This window comes from Lissotriton helveticus, chromosome 12, assembly GCF_964261635.1.
Source record: "Lissotriton helveticus chromosome 12, aLisHel1.1, whole genome shotgun sequence".
NCBI classification, from domain to species: Eukaryota; Metazoa; Chordata; class Amphibia; order Caudata; family Salamandridae; genus Lissotriton; species Lissotriton helveticus.
In genome coordinates this window covers 892,838,571-892,856,712 of record NC_136073.1, presented here as the reverse complement: position 1 = coordinate 892,856,712, position 18,142 = coordinate 892,838,571, and the positions used below count along the sequence as shown (strand labels likewise).

The 18,142-nt window shown below is 47.1% G+C and overlaps 1 protein-coding gene across 1 annotated transcript in view; it reads left to right on the top strand.

Annotated features, from left to right (window-relative positions):
* Positions 1-18,142, top strand: part of NYAP1 (neuronal tyrosine phosphorylated phosphoinositide-3-kinase adaptor 1) — a 436,069-nt gene that overhangs the window by 400,959 nt on the left and 16,968 nt on the right. Inside the window, exon 5 of the mRNA XM_078669654.1 lies at positions 2,376-2,582. Within this exon, the coding sequence (XP_078525780.1) occupies positions 2,376-2,582 (207 nt within the window). The remainder of the gene's footprint in view (positions 1-2,375; positions 2,583-18,142) is intronic.

The window sequence follows — 18,142 nt, the reverse complement described above, 5'->3', positions numbered from 1 at the left end:
ATTTGCTGAATGCGTCCCGGAGACACATAAAGCAGTGCCTACACGTTGTCTGCTTTCGATCACAACAGCGTGCAGGCAGGGACGGGCCTTTCTTATTTTAGACTCCCGCTGGCCCCATAACAAAGGTCCAGTCTGAGGGGTCTTCAGGCCTCCTTTTGTTGGAGTCTCCTGGCTGACAGCAGTCAGGAGCCTCTCACCTAGAAGCAAACGCAGCAGAGGAGAAACAAAGACTCACACCTTGTTAGCACTTCACACATACTTAAGAGAGGCAGCTTTTCACTTTGTTCAGTCCCTGTCTAGGAAATATGCATGCACTGTAAGAATGTCAGATCTGTTGGTCTTTCCCATATTTACACAAAAGAAATAGCATTTATATAGTGCTGACTACCCCTGAGGAGGCGTTGTAATAATTTAAATATCACTATGTTTTCTTGTAAAGCACTATGGGGCATATTACCAAGCAATAGCGATAATTATCGCTATTGCTTGGTTAGAGATAAAAATGTATCGCCGAGCTGCGACGATTTTTATCGCAGATAAACCTTGCTATTAGCAAGGTTTATCTCTGAAACGATAAAAATCGGCCGGAATGCATGAATATCGCTGTAAAGTCAGCGATATTGATGCATTACCGAGCGAATGCTCTTAGCCATGTTATCCACCTCCCATTGGATAACATGACTAAGAACTGCTCAGGGCAGGTGTTAGCTTTTGGAGATATTCGCGCTTAGCGCGAATATCTTCAAAAGTTGGTAATAGGAGATAGCGATGTTAGCGACTGTTTCCAGTCGCTAACATCTTGGCACGCCCACTTTGCATGTCATTAGTTATAAATATCACTGACATGCAAAGCGGGGCCCAAGATGGTCGCTATCTCCTACTAGCTGTCGCTAACTGGTGTTAGCGACAGCTAGGTAATAGGGAGATAATTTTATCTCCGCTTTCTTGGCTTTTAAAGCCAAAACAGCGGAGATAAATCCCTTGATAATATGCCCCTATGGATAGAAGAAGTTTACGCTGACACAAGGCAACATTGTTTTATGAGTAACTTACAAAATGTAAATGTACCGGTATTTATAGAGCGCACAGCTACTTCCCGAATGTAGTGTCCCGGCGCTGTCCGTATACCGCTTAGGAACCCTTCCTGGTTTTCCCTGTGAGTGTCCACTCCTGGGCATCCCCAGGGTGAAGCCAGGCATCCCAGTGCTTTTGGGGCCGTTGTGGAAATTAAGCAAGCTATTGCCCAGAGTCGCAGAGTGGGACCCATGATTAGAATAGGCACCGAGGCAAGAATTATCAGGTCCGAGGGCAGGAATTGAACCCTGGTCCCGGGCCAGACCTCTGCATCAGGGTCTGCCGCTCTAACCATTGAGCCACGCTTCTCCACAAAAGTGTGAATCCTCTGCCTCAATCAGGAGGGTTTCCCTCTATACTGCTAATGTGCTTTAATGTACTCATGATAGACATGTTAAACATATATGTGAGGGCTTAAGATCTGATGTCAATTCTTATGATGCCACTTCCTGTGATGTCACATGCTGTGATGTCACACGCTGTGATGTCACGCGCCGTGATGTCACGCGCCGTGATGTCACGCGCCGTGATGTCATTTGCATACAGATTAACTAGGTTAGTGCCCCCACTTCTTTTTTTAGGACTTGTGCCCTGCACCTTGCAGAGGAGATGCATGAATCTGGTATGCGTTATACCGACGCTGCGTAAAACTGCTGCTGATTTAAACTGGTACTGCAGCAACAGAGAGCAGCCTTTTCACTGGGCCTGCCCCAGCCTCTGGAGGGCACTGTCCACTTTCACTGGGTCATGTCGCCCTCCCGTGGATTGTGCAGGTACTACAGTGGCGACCCAGACACTGCTGCAGTGTCCTGTCCAGGTGTGATCACTCATGGGGGTTGCTTCACTTTGCATCATGGTACATGCAGTCTGGCATCTAATGAAAAACATAAAAGCACACGGGTCACACGTGACGTGGATTACAAGCAGCCTATGACACAGCTCGAAAGCTCGGCGCAAAGGGATAGGGTGGCTACCTGCGCCCCCTCATTAGTTGAATTTAGGTGGGAATTACGATGCACAATGTTTCTGGTGTTAACCTGGGCTTCTTTGGGAATTCACAAGGGCATATTATCAAGCCCATTATCGCCGCTTTAGCAGCAGTTCCTTGCTGATAAAAGCGGCGATAATGTATCGCCCTTTCTTGATAATATGGCCACTTGTTCTTAGTGGATTTTGAACGTCTATTGGAGCTCACTCATTGCTCACCTCATGTTCACCCGCAATGAGGGTCGTAGGAATATTTGTAGAGTTTGAACCTCTGTGACCAAGCTCCCACATTGCTCACCTCTTTTCTTTTCCAGAGGCTGCAGAAGGAGCACGCGTGTGGAACGGAGTGACTGACCCCTCCACCAAGGCCGAGAGGGACGAGAAAGGAACCCACAGCGCTTCGCAGTCAGGAATACCAATCCGAGCCCAACACAGCCTGGACAGCGTGGGGGCCAAGCTGGCGGGCAGGAGCGGGGTGCCTGTCCCGTGCCAGACATTTCCAGCTTGCCACCGCAGCGGAGGTATGTGAGGCCAACATTCACATCTTAGAACCTGTACAGGAATTATATATAGTTATTCGCATTGTATCATAAATATTCCAGATGTAACTGTTAAGCGCTCTGATACCCAAGGGTCAAGTCCACGCTATATAAAACTCTATACATAAAATACAATTTTAACCCCTTCGGTGCTCATGATGGAACGGTTCCGTCATGAGCGTCGGTTGGGCTGTGCTCATGACGGAACCATCCGTCAAGAGTCCATAAGCCCAATAGAACGTTTAGCACAGCGCACGAATTTGCGCCACGCTGAAGAGGTTAAAAAAGGGACATAAAACCTTTATAACAAAAAGTTATGGATGGGAGTCGACGGCAATGCAGATTTGAAAAAGCAGATGTGAGCATGGAAATCACTTTTGAGAGCAAAGGCACAGACTGGTAAAAAGATGGTCAAATGCGTCTAGCTACAAAACAAACTTTTGTTTAGGTGTGGTGGCAAAGATGGAAGATTTCTGAAGGCAACATTTAGATAAACAACATCTGCCATCCTTCTTCTAGAACCAGGAGGTGGGTACAGGAAGTCAAGTGGCAGACTCGGGCACAGTCATTCAACTTCCTGCCCCGCCCCTCATCCCTCGTGCACGTGGCTGCGGTGGGAGTGGATGGTGGGAGAAAGCATTAGATCATCACAGGCCTTAGTCCTGGTTGGTGGCATGGTCAGGAGATGGGCAGGGGTTGTAATCCCACTCTCCCACCTTCCCTTCCTACATGCAGTGCACTTTACAACCACAATTAGATGTACGTAAATGCAGGGTAGCTTAAAAATAAAGAAAAAGACAGAGTCCACTCGTCGATGTAAAAACAGCTCTTTACTGTCGTGACAGGGAGAATGGCAATCCCACATAAGTAAACAGCCGGACTCAATCTGCTACTTCACAGCCTGCTTCTTTCATACAAAGTCAGACAATACTTTATTACCGAACCTTAGGTAATGAATCACTGCATAGTTATACATTAGTTGTGGAAATACGTCATGTGGCATGTGACCTTGCGGCCCTAAACTTTAAACTAATTCACTACACACACTTTATTGCAGTTCTAACAAAGCTTAACAACCTAACCCTTCTCTGTGCTCGAATACATATGTATTTGCGTGTGTACTTTATCATTCTGCTCCCAAAACATTTTATCAGATTCTGTGTAACCTTTGGCTCATTCAGTCTCTTGCTCCTATACTTCAATCACATTCTTACTTAACTAACTAGCTAAGGCCATCATTTCCTTCAAACTTGACAAACATGGGTTTTCCTTTAACTACAACTTTACAGGTCATGCATTCTGTTTCATCAGCACAAGTTGTTGGCCTTCACTGCTTTTTCACCACCTATAGCTGTGTGACGCTCTCTACTGTTGTCTGCTGTTGTGCCATCTCTTCACATTTCATATTTTCCATAACATTCCACCCTATAGTTGATATTTCAACTAGGGGTGGGTGGAGAATTCCACTCCGCCGGCGGAGTTTTGCCCACTCCGCACTAGTTCCGCAAAGCTCCGTGAAGTGTCACGGAGCAGAGTTTTTACTCTTGTGTGGCTAGCCAATGCTAATTTAGCGTGAGAAAACAATCACATACTAGACATCCTCCTGGTGATATTTCTCAAAGTGGGCAGTCAAGGCAGGTCGCAACCGCTCGCATTGAGAAATCTGCTGCTTGCGTTGAGGAAGCTGCATCTCAATTGGAATATCTACTCGAGCAGCAGAAAGAAGCAGCGCCCTCTGGCATGACATGTAGTGCCGTTCACACTAATTTTTATAGCAAAGGACAAACTCGAGGCACTAAAAATCAGTGTTTGCAGCTGGCTTACCAGAATCCACAGCTCGTGGAACTCCGCGGAGTGCGGCAGAGGTTTTTCGGCACTTCACGGAGTTCCATGGAGCAGAACTCCACCCAGGCCCAATTTCAACAACTGGATCTAAACCTTGGTCTACACTTGGCACTAGGTGATATGTATAGCCCTGAGAACTTAGTAGTAATGTTGGTGTGCTAACTGGAAACATTCCTCCCACCTTTATACGGGTCCTTCTACAATATGCTAAGATTAATCTTATTACACAATACATTATTAGTAGAGGCACAAAAATTGCCAACAAGGCTCCCAACAGTCCCAACATCCAGGATGGCAGTAATGACAACCACTCACTAAACCAGTTATCTGGGGCACCTCCATATTCACCATTTTGTTTTGCAGATTGTATAAAGTTTGTATAGCCTCTGACAAAGTTCCACTGTCTGCATCATTTGCTGGGACATAAGTACAACATGCAGTCCCAATCTTGGCACATACCCCTCCTTAAATGACCATCATAAGGTCAAATAGATAGCAGTGCTGCATCATCATCATTCTCATAGCATGCAGCTCCTACTTTACGGCAATAAATCCATCGTTTGTAGTGCTGATGCACTTGAGGAGTTCCCATCGAGTTATCTGCAGCCATCAAGCAGTTGCTTTAGCCTGAACAAATGGCACAATGCTTTAAAAGAACAACTGTGCATAATGAATCAACAGATACTCTTGGGGAACATAATTCCAAGTGTTAGTGCCATAATACTCTGCAGTTCTTTTCCTTCAATGATGAGGTAATAAAGTTATTGGTCGGCTTCATGGGGTACTCGTGTAGAGCTGATATGTTAATTCCAGAAATGACCAAAACAGGGATGTGCAAGGTCCCCACTGAGTGGACGCCTCCTAGTTTGGTGGTAACTGGGGGTACAGTCATTCTCCACACTGCCAATAATAGTCCGTGAGGCTGGAGGTGCCCCCCTGCATGTCAACGTGATCCATTATGGCTCCACAATTAACATTGCGTCCTACATTAAAGGTGCTGTTTCCTCTGAAACATAAAGACACAGAAGTTAGTCTCATGACTGTCTGTGGACTTACTGTACTATCAAAGTTTTCCTTCCATATACATGCACACTTTTTCACCGCATCCTGACTAACACCAGTACCATTCCATAAAGACATGACCCTGCAGGAAAATTCGATATCTGAGCATGCCATTGATCATGGGCAAAACTGATCCAGTGACTCTAAATCCCGGCCTATGAACACAATCTGGGGGTGAAGGATTTACTAAATAACTATCACACTCAGTGGGCGGGCGTGGTACACTTAAAAACCCTACATCTAAGACCACCTGGATCCATTCTGCAGTAGTTGGATGACCTGTCTTCTTCATTCATGCTATCTCATCCTTAATGTCCTGTCTATCAGTAAGAATATAAAAAAACTTCTGCTGAGGAGTCATGTTTTGTGGCATTCACTAAAATAGTGCAACTTTGTCGTGCTAGTTGCATTTGGGACTTAAGCCTACACTAGTAGAGATGCAAAACGCATAAGGGCATATTTACAAGGGAATGGCGAAGTGTGTCATTAAGCAAACTTTGAAAACCGCACGTTCCGCCATTCTGAAAATGTAAGGATGCACCGTATTGACAATGGTACGGCACATCCCTGCGTTTTCCCGAGCACTGGCGCTTAACTCAGCTGCCTAGAGTCAACGCAGGGACCCTTGCACAATAGTGCAATGGTGCCCGCGTTGAGGGAATGATTGTCTATGTGCAGGAAGGTGTCCCTTCCTGCACATAAACAATTCAGAATGGCGAATTGAAACTTCTATATGTGCTGCAGTGCGCAGCAGATGTAGAAGTTGCAAATCGTCATTTTTAAAAATAATAGTTTATGTGCAGGAAGAGACACCTTCCTGCACATGAACAATCATTCATGGCGATTTTCTGTTTCTATGTGTGCTGCACAATTCAGCACCCATAGAAACAGAAAAAAACAAGGAGAAATTAGGCATTTCTCCTTGTTTCGCCATGTTAAGACCAGGTTTTCCCCGGTCTTCATTTTTGCACTGCCTCCTATTGACACCACCCTGGTAAATAGGGGGCAGCTGTCTCCATTTCCGAACAAAATTGTGAACAAAAACAGTGTCTCTGACGAGCACAACTGGGAGGTTGACTTCAGCAGTGACTCTCTTCTCCTTCTCTTTGGTTACCTGTTTAGAAATAAACTTTGCGACTTTGATTAATTCATAAAGGTAAATATGCATTTCATCGTTTAGGATTTCCACTGTGCTTTCTCCCTGTACATTACTTCTAGTGGCAAGTATTTGCACGTTCATGGGTCTCTGTGTCGCTTTCTGATGGGGTGTCAGGTGATGGTCACAACTAGGCATATCCCTAAGGGAAAAGAGTGTCAATGTTAGGCAATACAACCTTTTCCTGTGTCAAGTGGCGCATAGCTTGCTGATCGTACTCTTCGGCAGGCCATTTAGGCACTCAACAATGCCATTAGTTTGGGGATGATAAACAGAGGGTAGTTTATGTTTTATCTGTGACATTGTTGTAAGATGTGTGAAGATTACATTAACAAAGTGTGTGGCGTTGTTAGATCGTATTGCTTCTGGAATTCCCCAGCATGAAATCACCTCACGAATCAGTAATGTAGCAGGGGCCTTATTTATGAAGGACTTGCGCCACCGGTGCGTCACTTTTTCCCATGTTAAAAGTGACGCACCGGCGGCGCAAGTCCTTCATAAATAAGGCCCCGGGTGTCTTTTATAGCATCACAATGAATGAACGGTCCCACTTCAATCCATCGAGACAAAGGACAAACTACAACTATGTAGTATTGATAGTTAATGCAACTCTCTATCATGTCCACAAAGTCAATATGGAGGGCTTTAAAGGGTGAATGGTAGAATGTATTTCTTTCAATGTAGGATTGGGAGAAAATTGTTAGCAGACAATACAACTCTGAAGGTACATAGTAACCATATCTTGAAAATTGGGAACAAACTTGTATTTGCACAGACAAGTGAACTCTTGAAGTATGAGCTGGTAAATGCAACTGATCAAGAGCTATCATAAGTAAAGCCTGTGGCATCACTTGCTTACCTGTAGATAATTGTCTATATATTAGGTCATCCCCTGACTGGGAACATCCTGTAGACTCCCATAACTTTTTCTCATGTGGTGGAGCAGTCTCCTGCAACTCTCAAAGATGTAAACGCGGGGTCTCAGAATATTGAGGCGTGGCATTATCTGTGTTAGGGATAGATTCAGGTGGTGAGGCCGTCTCAGCCAATAGAACAGGGACATGGTGTGACCCTGTTGGCACAGACAGGTGTGTGCACATAGCTGAATCTTTAGCTGCCCAATCTGCTAGTGCATTACCACGAGACACAAAATCAGTGTTTAATTTCAGCCGATGGTTTCCGGTGCTCGGCACCGGCACTTAATTCTTAGCACCGGCTCTTGCGCCAGTCTGCCACATGGTGGTGCTGTCTGCCAAATTTGAGTTGGAGTACAAAAACAGCTGTTTATTAATTTTATATACATTAATAATGACTGACACCTGCCACTCGAGCCATTCGTAAGGCTTCGGGGGCCTTGAATAGTATGAATTGTCACACTTTTAGGAGTATGATGGTTAGTAGTTGTGTTGGTTCTGTCATTGTCACGGGCATTTCAGTTATTTTTTGTGCACGGCCTGGCAGCTGTCTTTTGCTGTCGTGTGCTTCACCGCAGTAGAAGTATTTTTGCGCCATTAGCGTAATTTATTTTTTATTAAGGAACTAGCCCCTGCACCATTATGGATTTGCATGCATGCATGTTAAAGCAAGCTCACACTTACAGAACGACGCGAGTGATAACTTCACCTCATCATCGCACCTTTTCTTTTCTTTGGCGCGATGCTGTGCAAATTCGATTGTACACGAGAGACGACGACCGGGAACCAACAGAGGAGGGATACCGCACCACGGCTCACCACTAAAGAGAAAACGAACCCGTTTTCTGCAGCACTTGTACAGATGGATCCCCTCCCGGTTACTGCCTGATACGCAACCGCATTCAGAGCGCTAATATTCGAAGACGCTGACCTACCCAATAGGGCGGAATTTAGCAGCAAAAAGTGTATCTTGCACGTGACTCCACTGGATACACCATTCCTACTCAGTCACAAATTTGATTCCTAATGACATAGTGTCTCTCTCTTATCTACCTACACAGAACACAACTACGAGGCCCAGACTAGTCTCAACCCATACTTTTGGAGTTGAGTTTCAAGCCCTGAAGAGTCGTGTTGACTCAACTATACACGACGAAACACGTGTCGGCTAACTGTGATATTCCTCAAGTCTGGATACAAATAAACCATCATCTTGCTGTGACAAGAAACACACGAAAGAATCTGCTTCTGTTCATTGAATCATATTGTTCATTGTACTTTTTTCTGTGACACCTTAATGTAGTTGTGAGAGCACAGCTTTGCAAATTCGATTGTAATACTTCATGCACACAGAAGAATTGGGAGTCGGTGTTCGTAACAGAAACATTTCCAGACGTTCTGCAGACGGATAGCAAAGGAGTGAGGATGAGGAAAGGAGAATGCAAAGAGTGATTCATGCGCAAGGATGAGTTACATGTGCTCACCAGTGGCATTGCTTTGTGTCCAGAGACACCTACTGCCCAGGGAGCAAGCAGACTGAGCTGCATCAAAGCATCTAAGGGAACATGCTTTGTACGATCAGAGCATCACGTGCATCGGGCCCTAGTAGCGTCACAATTGCTCCTACAAAATTTATCCTAGAGAAGAAGGGCCTCGTTTATGAGGCCTTGCGTCAGTTTTGCGCTTCCGATGCGTCACTTTTTGTGACGCATCGGCTGCATAAAACATTCCTCCTGTTGCGCACTATTTACAAAGTGACGCATGTAAGAAGATGCGTCACTTTGTAAACCCCTGCGCTACATTATACCTGCGTCAGGTATAATGTATGCGGGGGGCGTTCCTCCGCAAAAAGCCTCATAGAAGTGACGCAGTGAAATGTATGAAATTTCACTGCGTCACTTCTAGGCGCCGTCGCGTCAAAATCTTGCCCCTGCATCACAGCAGGCGTAAGACTGACGCAGGCCCTTTCACACGGGGCTTGCCTCCAGTGCATTGCTGGAGTTGCGTCACTTTTGTGACACACTCCAGCAATGCGTCAATTTTGCGCTCACAGATACGTCAGAAATACTAACATATCTGTAACTCCTTGTGACATGATATTTAATGTATGACGTATGACACATTAGGTATGTCGCAAGGAGGGCGCAGTGAAAAGTGACGCATCGCTGCTTTCACGCAACGATGCGTCATTTCTCATAAATGAGGCCTGACACATTTTAGATCGTACTACTTAAGTTTGACAACCTTAGAGTATTTCACGCTGTAGGAAAATATACTGCTTGTGAGACCCCTGTGTAATAATGGATGGCGTTGTTGTAAAACGGGTACTAAGACGAGCCCGGTTAACTTTTGCTCCTCTCACTGTATCTAGCAGACTTTGACCTGGCCCTAGACTAGTTGGAAATGTGTAGGTTGAATTAGTGGCTCGGGCATATCCCAAAAGTGCTATATGCTGATATGTTTGTGCTCGATTGTATCTCAAGATGCTGCATTATTCGTAAATACATTACATATTTTAAACATTAGATAGATTCCACAAATTAGCAAACATAAATGCAGATCATGGTCTGTGTAAAAAGCAAGATAATGAAAAACTGAAGGCTGGAAAAGAAAAATTCTATTTTTTCTGTAAATAAACTGTGTGGGTAGTGATAGATGATAAAATGTAGTAGATCGGCTAATTGCAAAAAGCAGCAATGTAGCGCAAGCTCGATGGTGGTGTGCGCTTGTTTCAATTAAACCTATCAATGTCCTGCGCTTTTGTTGGTGTGCGTGGATGGTGTCTGGGGGAAACATCCTTTACAACGCAACTTTTACCACGCAGTGCCTTTACGACGCAACTTTTACAACGCAAACCATTACAACGCATTGCGCTGGGGGGCACTCTAGGATAGGGAATAGGTTTAATTTACTATCCAACACCTTCCCTACTATCCACGGGCACTGGAGTTGGAATAGTAAATTAAACTATTCACTATCCAGCGCCCCAAAGCACTATGCGTTGTAAAGGCATGCGTTGTAAAAACAGCGTTGTAAAGGCATGCGATGTAAAAGCATGCGTTGTAATGTCATACATCCGTGTCTCGTCTAGTGCATGGGCGTACTGATGGGTGTTTTTTGCCCAACTGGAGCTCTGCACATGAACAATGTTGCTTGTGTCACAACAGGGCTAGTGATGCACGCACCTGGCACATTCTTTAAAGGCTTGATGTTAGGTGATGTGAGTTTAAGATATGGAACCATCAAAGCTACTAGTGGCAGTGGACCTCTGAAGCATTTCAGTCAACAGGTGAGGAAGTCACATTTTAAAATCGATTGAAGAGAGACCAGAGAAGTGGTAGTGTCAAAAAATACTACAAGAATATCCGGCAGTACCCTAAACAAGCATTGGCATAGCCAATAGGTCTCGCCTTCGGGACCTTATAAGTGTTTAGTTATGCAGCACAATATCCTTGGTGCAACAAGAACTGTTGCATGGCTAAATACTTATAAGGTCCCAAAGGCGAGACCTATTGGCTTTGCCAATGCTAGTTTTGTTAGGCACGGGAAGATTAAGTGATTTGCCCAGAATCACAGGATGTTGAGCGTCGTCGCCGAGACTCGAACACGGTTCCCCAGTTTCAAGGTCAGCAGCTGGTAAGGCTACCTTCTCTCCCCTCTTCTCATTCATGGGCCCTACCTTTGTTTTGCTTGCCATCTCCCACCCAGTGCTACACCTAGTAAAACCTGTAAATGTTAAGCACCCAGAATAAGGTGCTGCGTGGCTAAAACGTATAAGGTCCCGAAGGTGAGACCTATTGGCTATGCCCATGCTTGTTAGGTTTGCAATGCGTGCCTGTAACTCGCCCATGGATCTGTGCGGCAGACACCTGTCCGCTGTCCCCGCAGGTTAGCTCAGTGGGATTCAGACCTGGGACCTGCAGATTACGCACTGGTCTCTACAGCAGGCACATTTATGAGTCAGTAATAATGTACTGGTTGGTATTGTGGCATTTGATTTACAGATTACTTAAATGGCCATGCACAACTGCATGAACCCACTGTACTATCTTACTGGCATTCGAATGCTTCATCTGTAGGCCAGCAGAATTATTTTGTATAGACCTATGAACCCACTGACACTCAAACCCAAATCCTACAAATGCATACACAGACCTCTGAAGTGCATGAACCCACCGAGCTATCTTGCTGGGATAGAAACACACAATCAGCTCTTTGCAAAAGGCTCACTTGTAATACAACCAGTAGGTTACAAGGCAGATGTCTGTAGCGGGTGCATTCGCCCACGAGCTACCTTCCAGGCGTCATGGTACAGGTGACGCACAGATTTGTGTAGCCTGTGCACAGCTCACTGGGGTATCCTCCGTCCTATGACAGAGATGCACTCGTGGGGTGCCCTCCCTCCCCTCTCGGGCCTCTTGCTGCATACAGATAAGGGTTGCTGACGTCATTCTCGGAGGCAGTGACGCGCAGTGGCCGGTGGTCACAGATGCGCTGATGGCGCATGACGTGCGCAATGGGCACAGACCAACAGAGCGACCACTGGGGTGGCCTCTCTCCTGCCCGTGCGTCACCGGGTGCCTCCTCCACTGGAGCCGGCCTGGAAGGGGGGCCCCCTCCCGCCTCCTCCACTGGAGCCGGCCTGGAAGGGGGGCCCCCTCCCGCCTCCTCCACTGGATCCGGCCTGGAAGCTGGGCTCCCGTGCGCGTCAGCGCTGGCGCAGAGGCCGCCTCCTTGGTATGCAGCGCTTGTCCCGCCGGAGAGGCCCTCTATGAGTTATTCATGTGTTCCTGGCGCAGCGCCAGGGAGCGCGCAGGAGCCGCAGACAGGTGAGCCCGGGGCCGGCGCGGCTCTTACCCTGGGCATGAAGTGACTGCAGACCTGTCTGCGCCAGGGCTTTCCGTGGGCAGGGGCCCAGGGGCCCCGAGGGGCTGCGCTCCTGCAGTGGGCAGCGCCAGGGAGCGCGCAGGAGCCGCAGACAGGTGAGCCCGGGGCCGGCCGGCTCTTACCCTGGCCATGAAGTGACTGCAGCCTGTCTGCGCCAGGGCTTTTGATGGGCAGGGGCCCAGGGGCCCCGAGGGGCTGCGCTCCTGCAGTGGACAGCGCCTGCCCTTCCCAGCAGGGGTGCGGCACCCTTACGGGAGAGTGCTGCGGCTTCTCAGGGGCAGACAGGGGGGTCGCACGGCTCTTACCCTGGGCATGAAGTGACTGCAGCCTGTCTGCGCCAGCCGCCAGGGCTCTCCGGGGCCGGTACCCTGGGGTCTTCTGCAGTGGACAGCGCCTGCCCTTCTCAGCAGGGGTGCGGCACCCTTACGGGAGAGTGCTGCGGCTTCTCAGGGGCAGACAGGGGTCGCACGGCTCTTACCCTGGGCATGAAGTGACTGCAGCCTGTCTGCGCCAGCCGCCAGGGCTCTCCGGGGCCGGTACCCTGGGGTCTTCTGCAGTGGACAGCGCCTGCCTTTCTCAGCAGGTGTGCAGCACCCTCACGGGAGAGAGCTGCAGCTTCTCAGGGGCAGACAGGGGGGTCGCACGGCTCTTACCCTGGGCATGAAGTGACTGCAGCCTGTCTGCGCCAGCCGCCAGGGCTCTCCGGGGCCGGTACCCTGGGGTCTTCTGCAGTGGACAGCGCCTGCCCTTCTCAGCAGGGGTGCGGCACCCTTACGGGAGAGTGCTGCGGCTTCTCAGGGGCAGACAGGGGGGCCGCACGGCTCTTACCCTGGACACGAAGGGGCAGATTTACAAGCCCCATGCGCAGCCGGGGCATCACGTTCCGAGACGCACCAGTGGCGCAGCCTGCTAAGGGATATTTACAAGCACAGGTAGAGTCACCCTGAGTGACTTAACCTGTGCTTGTAAATATCGCCCCTGTTCACGCAACACTTTGCGTGTTAGGGGCGGAACATAGCTGTTGCTGGGGCGTTCCCACGCAACACCCATGTGCAGTGATTGCTTTTGTGCAGGAAGGTGCCCCTTTCTGCACAAAAACAATCCCCCCATGACGCAGGCATGCTTGCACCCTGGTGATGATCATAAAGTCATAATCCATGAGCAAGAATGACAGAACTCAATTTATATCCAAAGAATGTTCTCTATTGCACCAGCACGAAGGGGCCTTCTGGCTCGTGTCCCCTAACTGAGAACCACGCAAGGCGCAACCCACCTGCGTCCTTGAGAGGTGAGCCCCTGCCATCAGACCTGGTCCGCCACCCTAGGGGCCCACACCTCCACCACCAGGCTGCCGAAGTGGGCTCGTAGGGAATAACCAGGGGCTGCTGCCCATGCCCTAGATTGTAAACTGTCTGTCCATCACCACCCCCTTTTGTACCGCTTTTGGCCGCCATAAGTGTGGCAGGGTATGCTCAGACGTGAGTCCCTTGCTCACTTTGCCACTGGATTCAAGCAAGCCGGGCTGAAGACGGCTGTAATGCCAGAAACCGGTCCTCGGAAGCTTGTTTCCGGTCCAGGGAAGGCATGGCTTGGCAGTTCGGGCTGGACTGTTCCCATGAGGCACAGGGTCAGACTGATTTGCATATGGCCATGTCTGAACTAGGGTGGCAGAGTGAGCTAAAGAACAGTGATGGATTAAACCCAGGGCTGTTGACTGGGTGTGAGTGTTTGATTGGTTCAGATGCTCCGTCCATCAACACCCCCTTTTGTACCGCTTTGCTCGCCATGAGTTGGCAGGGTATGCTCAGACGTGAGTCCCTTGCTCACTTTGCCACTGGATTCAAGCAAGCCGGGCTGAAGACGGCTGGAATGCCAGAAACCGGTCCTCGGAAGCTTGTTTCCGGTCCAGGGAAGACATGGCTTGGCAGTTCGGGCTGGACTGTTCCCATGAGGCACAGGGTCAGACTGATTTGCATATGGCCATGTCTGAACTGGGGTGGCAGAGCGGGCTAAAGAACGGTGATGGATTAAACCCAGATCTGTTGACTGGGTGTGAGTGTTTGATTGGTTCAGATGCTCCGTCCATCACCACCCCCTTTTGTACCGCTAGATTGTAAACTGGCGCCCTTGCCCCCAGCCGGTGTTTCCATTCTCCCTGGGGTGAGCTTACCGTCTCTCCCCCTCAGTGCTGGCCTAGGGTGTACGCAAGGAGAACTCCCCTTAACAATGTAAGTCACTTTATGTGGCCTCCTTACATCACAAGGGCGACCAGGGCCGACCGGTCCTTCGCCCTCCCCACCAGAAGCTAACTTCCGAACAACCAGGTCCCATTGGTCCCCAGGCCCATAGCCATGTCGGACTCCAATGCCACATATCATTAGCCCGAGTTTTATGATCCTATCTGACATGCAAACAGGAGGGTTGGTGAAAGGAACGATCCCTCCCTCATTTCCAATTCGGAACGGAATTTATCAATCGTTTACAACTACAATTACGGTCACAAACCATTAAGGAGCTTCCGATCCGGGTAACTGATGATTCAACACAATTGGGTGATGATTCACCGGGTTATTTGTGGCGCTCACTAGTAACGGGTATGTGTACACTTGTATCGATTTGAATAGTAGTGCTCCAAGGGAAGCAAGATTCACCCAACCCCCTTAATCACATGGGTGCTCATGAGGCACCGTGGCCGCGTGCTCATGACGAGCTCAGCCACCATGCTCGTACGCGGGACTAATTCCCCCTCTGTGCGAGCGTGCTACAGAAACGGGTGTGGCCGTGACGAGCTCAGCTCGTCATGAGCACCGGAGCGCTGTGCGCGCCCCCTTCCTCCCAGCACAGTGGGGGAATTACACCCGCTGAGAAGGGATTGATTGAGACAACAAGTGATCTATCCGTAACAAAATTGCATTACCCGAGCACACACTCAGTCCAGTCAAACAAATCAAATTTTATACCACATTTCTTGTATTTCTATTGGTCTTTTAATTTTCTTTCTCTTTAGTCCAGACAGTCAACATGTGTTTTGTCGACTGGGATGTTTCCCACGACTTTCTCAGGGCTGGAAATTCAACATAAATATGGTTGTAGTGTAGTGTGAACACACCACACATTGTATCAGTGATGTAACACAGGCCCCCGCTGCCCCTTAGTGTGGGGGGGGGGGGCCGAGCTGCAGGGGGCCCCCTCAGCACAATACTCTCGTCCAAGAGCTCCTGATAAAATCCAGATCAGGGCCCCTCCCTGCACCTTGCAGGGGGGGGCCTCTTCAAATTTCGTTACGCCACTGCATTTTATACATGTGTTTGACTTTGTGGAATCCCAAACCTTCCTTACAAATACATTTTAACCGGTGCATTGTGAGGTTCAACTAAAATCACCGCGCCGGGACACTTACGAGTATCTGCAGGCGCTACAAATTTAAATAACATAACATCAATTAATTGTCATGATCATGAAAAGTAATACATCACATTTAGGAACTACATATTACCCTGCATAAAACATTCGATAATAAGATTACCATCCAGTGTGTCACATGAGATGAAGTGGGACGAGGTGCAATAAAAGCATATTTTTAACGCCGTAAAAAAGGTCAATATTTGCATCTCAATCGTGGATCAATGCGAAACCCCTTAAATAGTGGGACCGTGAAGTATATTCCAGAAATATATTGAAATGATCTCAAAATGCCTACCAGTATTCCTGAAATGTCACTCTATTTACACCTAAATGGTAATATGACACCCTCGCATCGGTACATCCAATTCATAATGCGTCCAGTGCTCGACCTTAGAAATATATCACAAATATTGAAGCAAAACTATCTTACGTCGCAGCTGGTTCTACTTCCGTCCCGGCAAACACGGCAAAGATACTTCCACTTTTTATACTTCAAATCTGGTTGACACTGGTTACAAAATTAAATCCCAATTTTATAAACTGTTTCATACACTTGTATGATATACAAATAAGGAGTATGCAAATTTTAATCTATCTCATCTTATAATTTTTAAGTACCCTAGAGTATGACCTCTTTACATGAGTGTCCTTAATGGTATTTCTGTGCTCACTTCAATCATATGTCCATATTTACATAGCGTGGATACCCGCCATCTATAACAAAAGAGGGAGCAGATGACCCCAAATTAATATGGTGAAAGAAAGATAATGTGACGTCCGACCGCCACGTGTCTACATTCTCCAATCTGAAATACCAATCCATCGTGCTAATTGTCTTACCTCAGACACGGACGCCAAAATTAGTCCGATTCAGTAATCTGATTTCCCGCCAAGTATGGCTCCAAAATGTTGAAAGTGACGTCAACAGAATTATCTTAAATAGTATGTATTACTGCAACCGCAATTGAGCGCATTTCAATACGTGCTCGTTCGGGCACCATCTTGAGGGAATATCATACTCTTTGTGTCAAACATGCGAGTACCATTACAGCACAGATATACTCTCGCATCCATAAACATGTGAGTGCCATTTACGGCATGGAAATGCTCGCGCATCCATAAATAAAAGGTCATTTGCTCATCGAATGACTAACATCTAACATGCCAATATCTTTACCTAAAATATGAACAGTGAAGTTCAAAGGTAGGACTTCAATAGTATATATGTTTGAGGCCATGAAATGGCATGATACAACAAGCACCCTATCTAGCTGCCATCTTTGTGAGGTAGTTTACTTAGTGTCAAACTTATGATGTACAGCAAATAATGCTCGCGCATCCCGAGTGCCATGTTGGGTGAGTGATATTGGCGTGATCCTAATCTTCAGGATTCTATATATCGAGTGATTTCATTTCAATGCCCATAGGCTGTCGAGCACAGATAGTAATCAAACCTCGCAAATTCTAAGATGGGTGAAGTCCAAATTGTTTCATAAATCTTCTGCATCACGCCCCACTCCAAAATTACTTCACAGTTACGCTAATCAAAATGGTTGCGAATGAAACTCATCAATTCTTTTAACATCAATAACATTGTACAATCCCATAGTTAGGGCATATATCTCATGTCTTATATGGACTACGATCAAGATAATACTTCACAATGTATAAAATACGTATATATGTATATCACAATGTATATCACAATCTTAAAGACATGTTTCCATATCCATATCAATTCCCCCAGAAAATACTGTAGTTCTTCATCAGTATTTAAGCCATGTTCCAAATCTCTCAGACGCATAATCCAGGTGGTTTACCTGCGTCTTAAGGTTCCTCCACATGATCCATACCAAAGAACGTAAAGGGTTTGTGTGGACCCTGCGCCTCGCATTCTGATATATGTGTTGCCATTCGATATCTGGCATCTTGGTGTTTCACAGCTCTAATGTGTTCGTTAACTCGTTCCTTTAGTGCTCCTATGGTGCTACGTACATGTATGCGTTTGCATGCACATTCCAAAATATATATGACATTTTTCGTATTGCAATTAATACCGTATCTGATGTCTTAAGATCTATCATCTGCACCTTGGAACTTCTTTCTCTTATCATCAGCCCATCTACATGCATCTTGAGGTCATTTAAATACATTTCTGGAATATAGTTCATGGTCCTACTATTTAAGAGATTTCGCATTGATCCACGACTGAGGTGCAAATATTCACCTTTTTACACTGTTAAAGTTATGCTTTCATTGCACCACGTCTCATG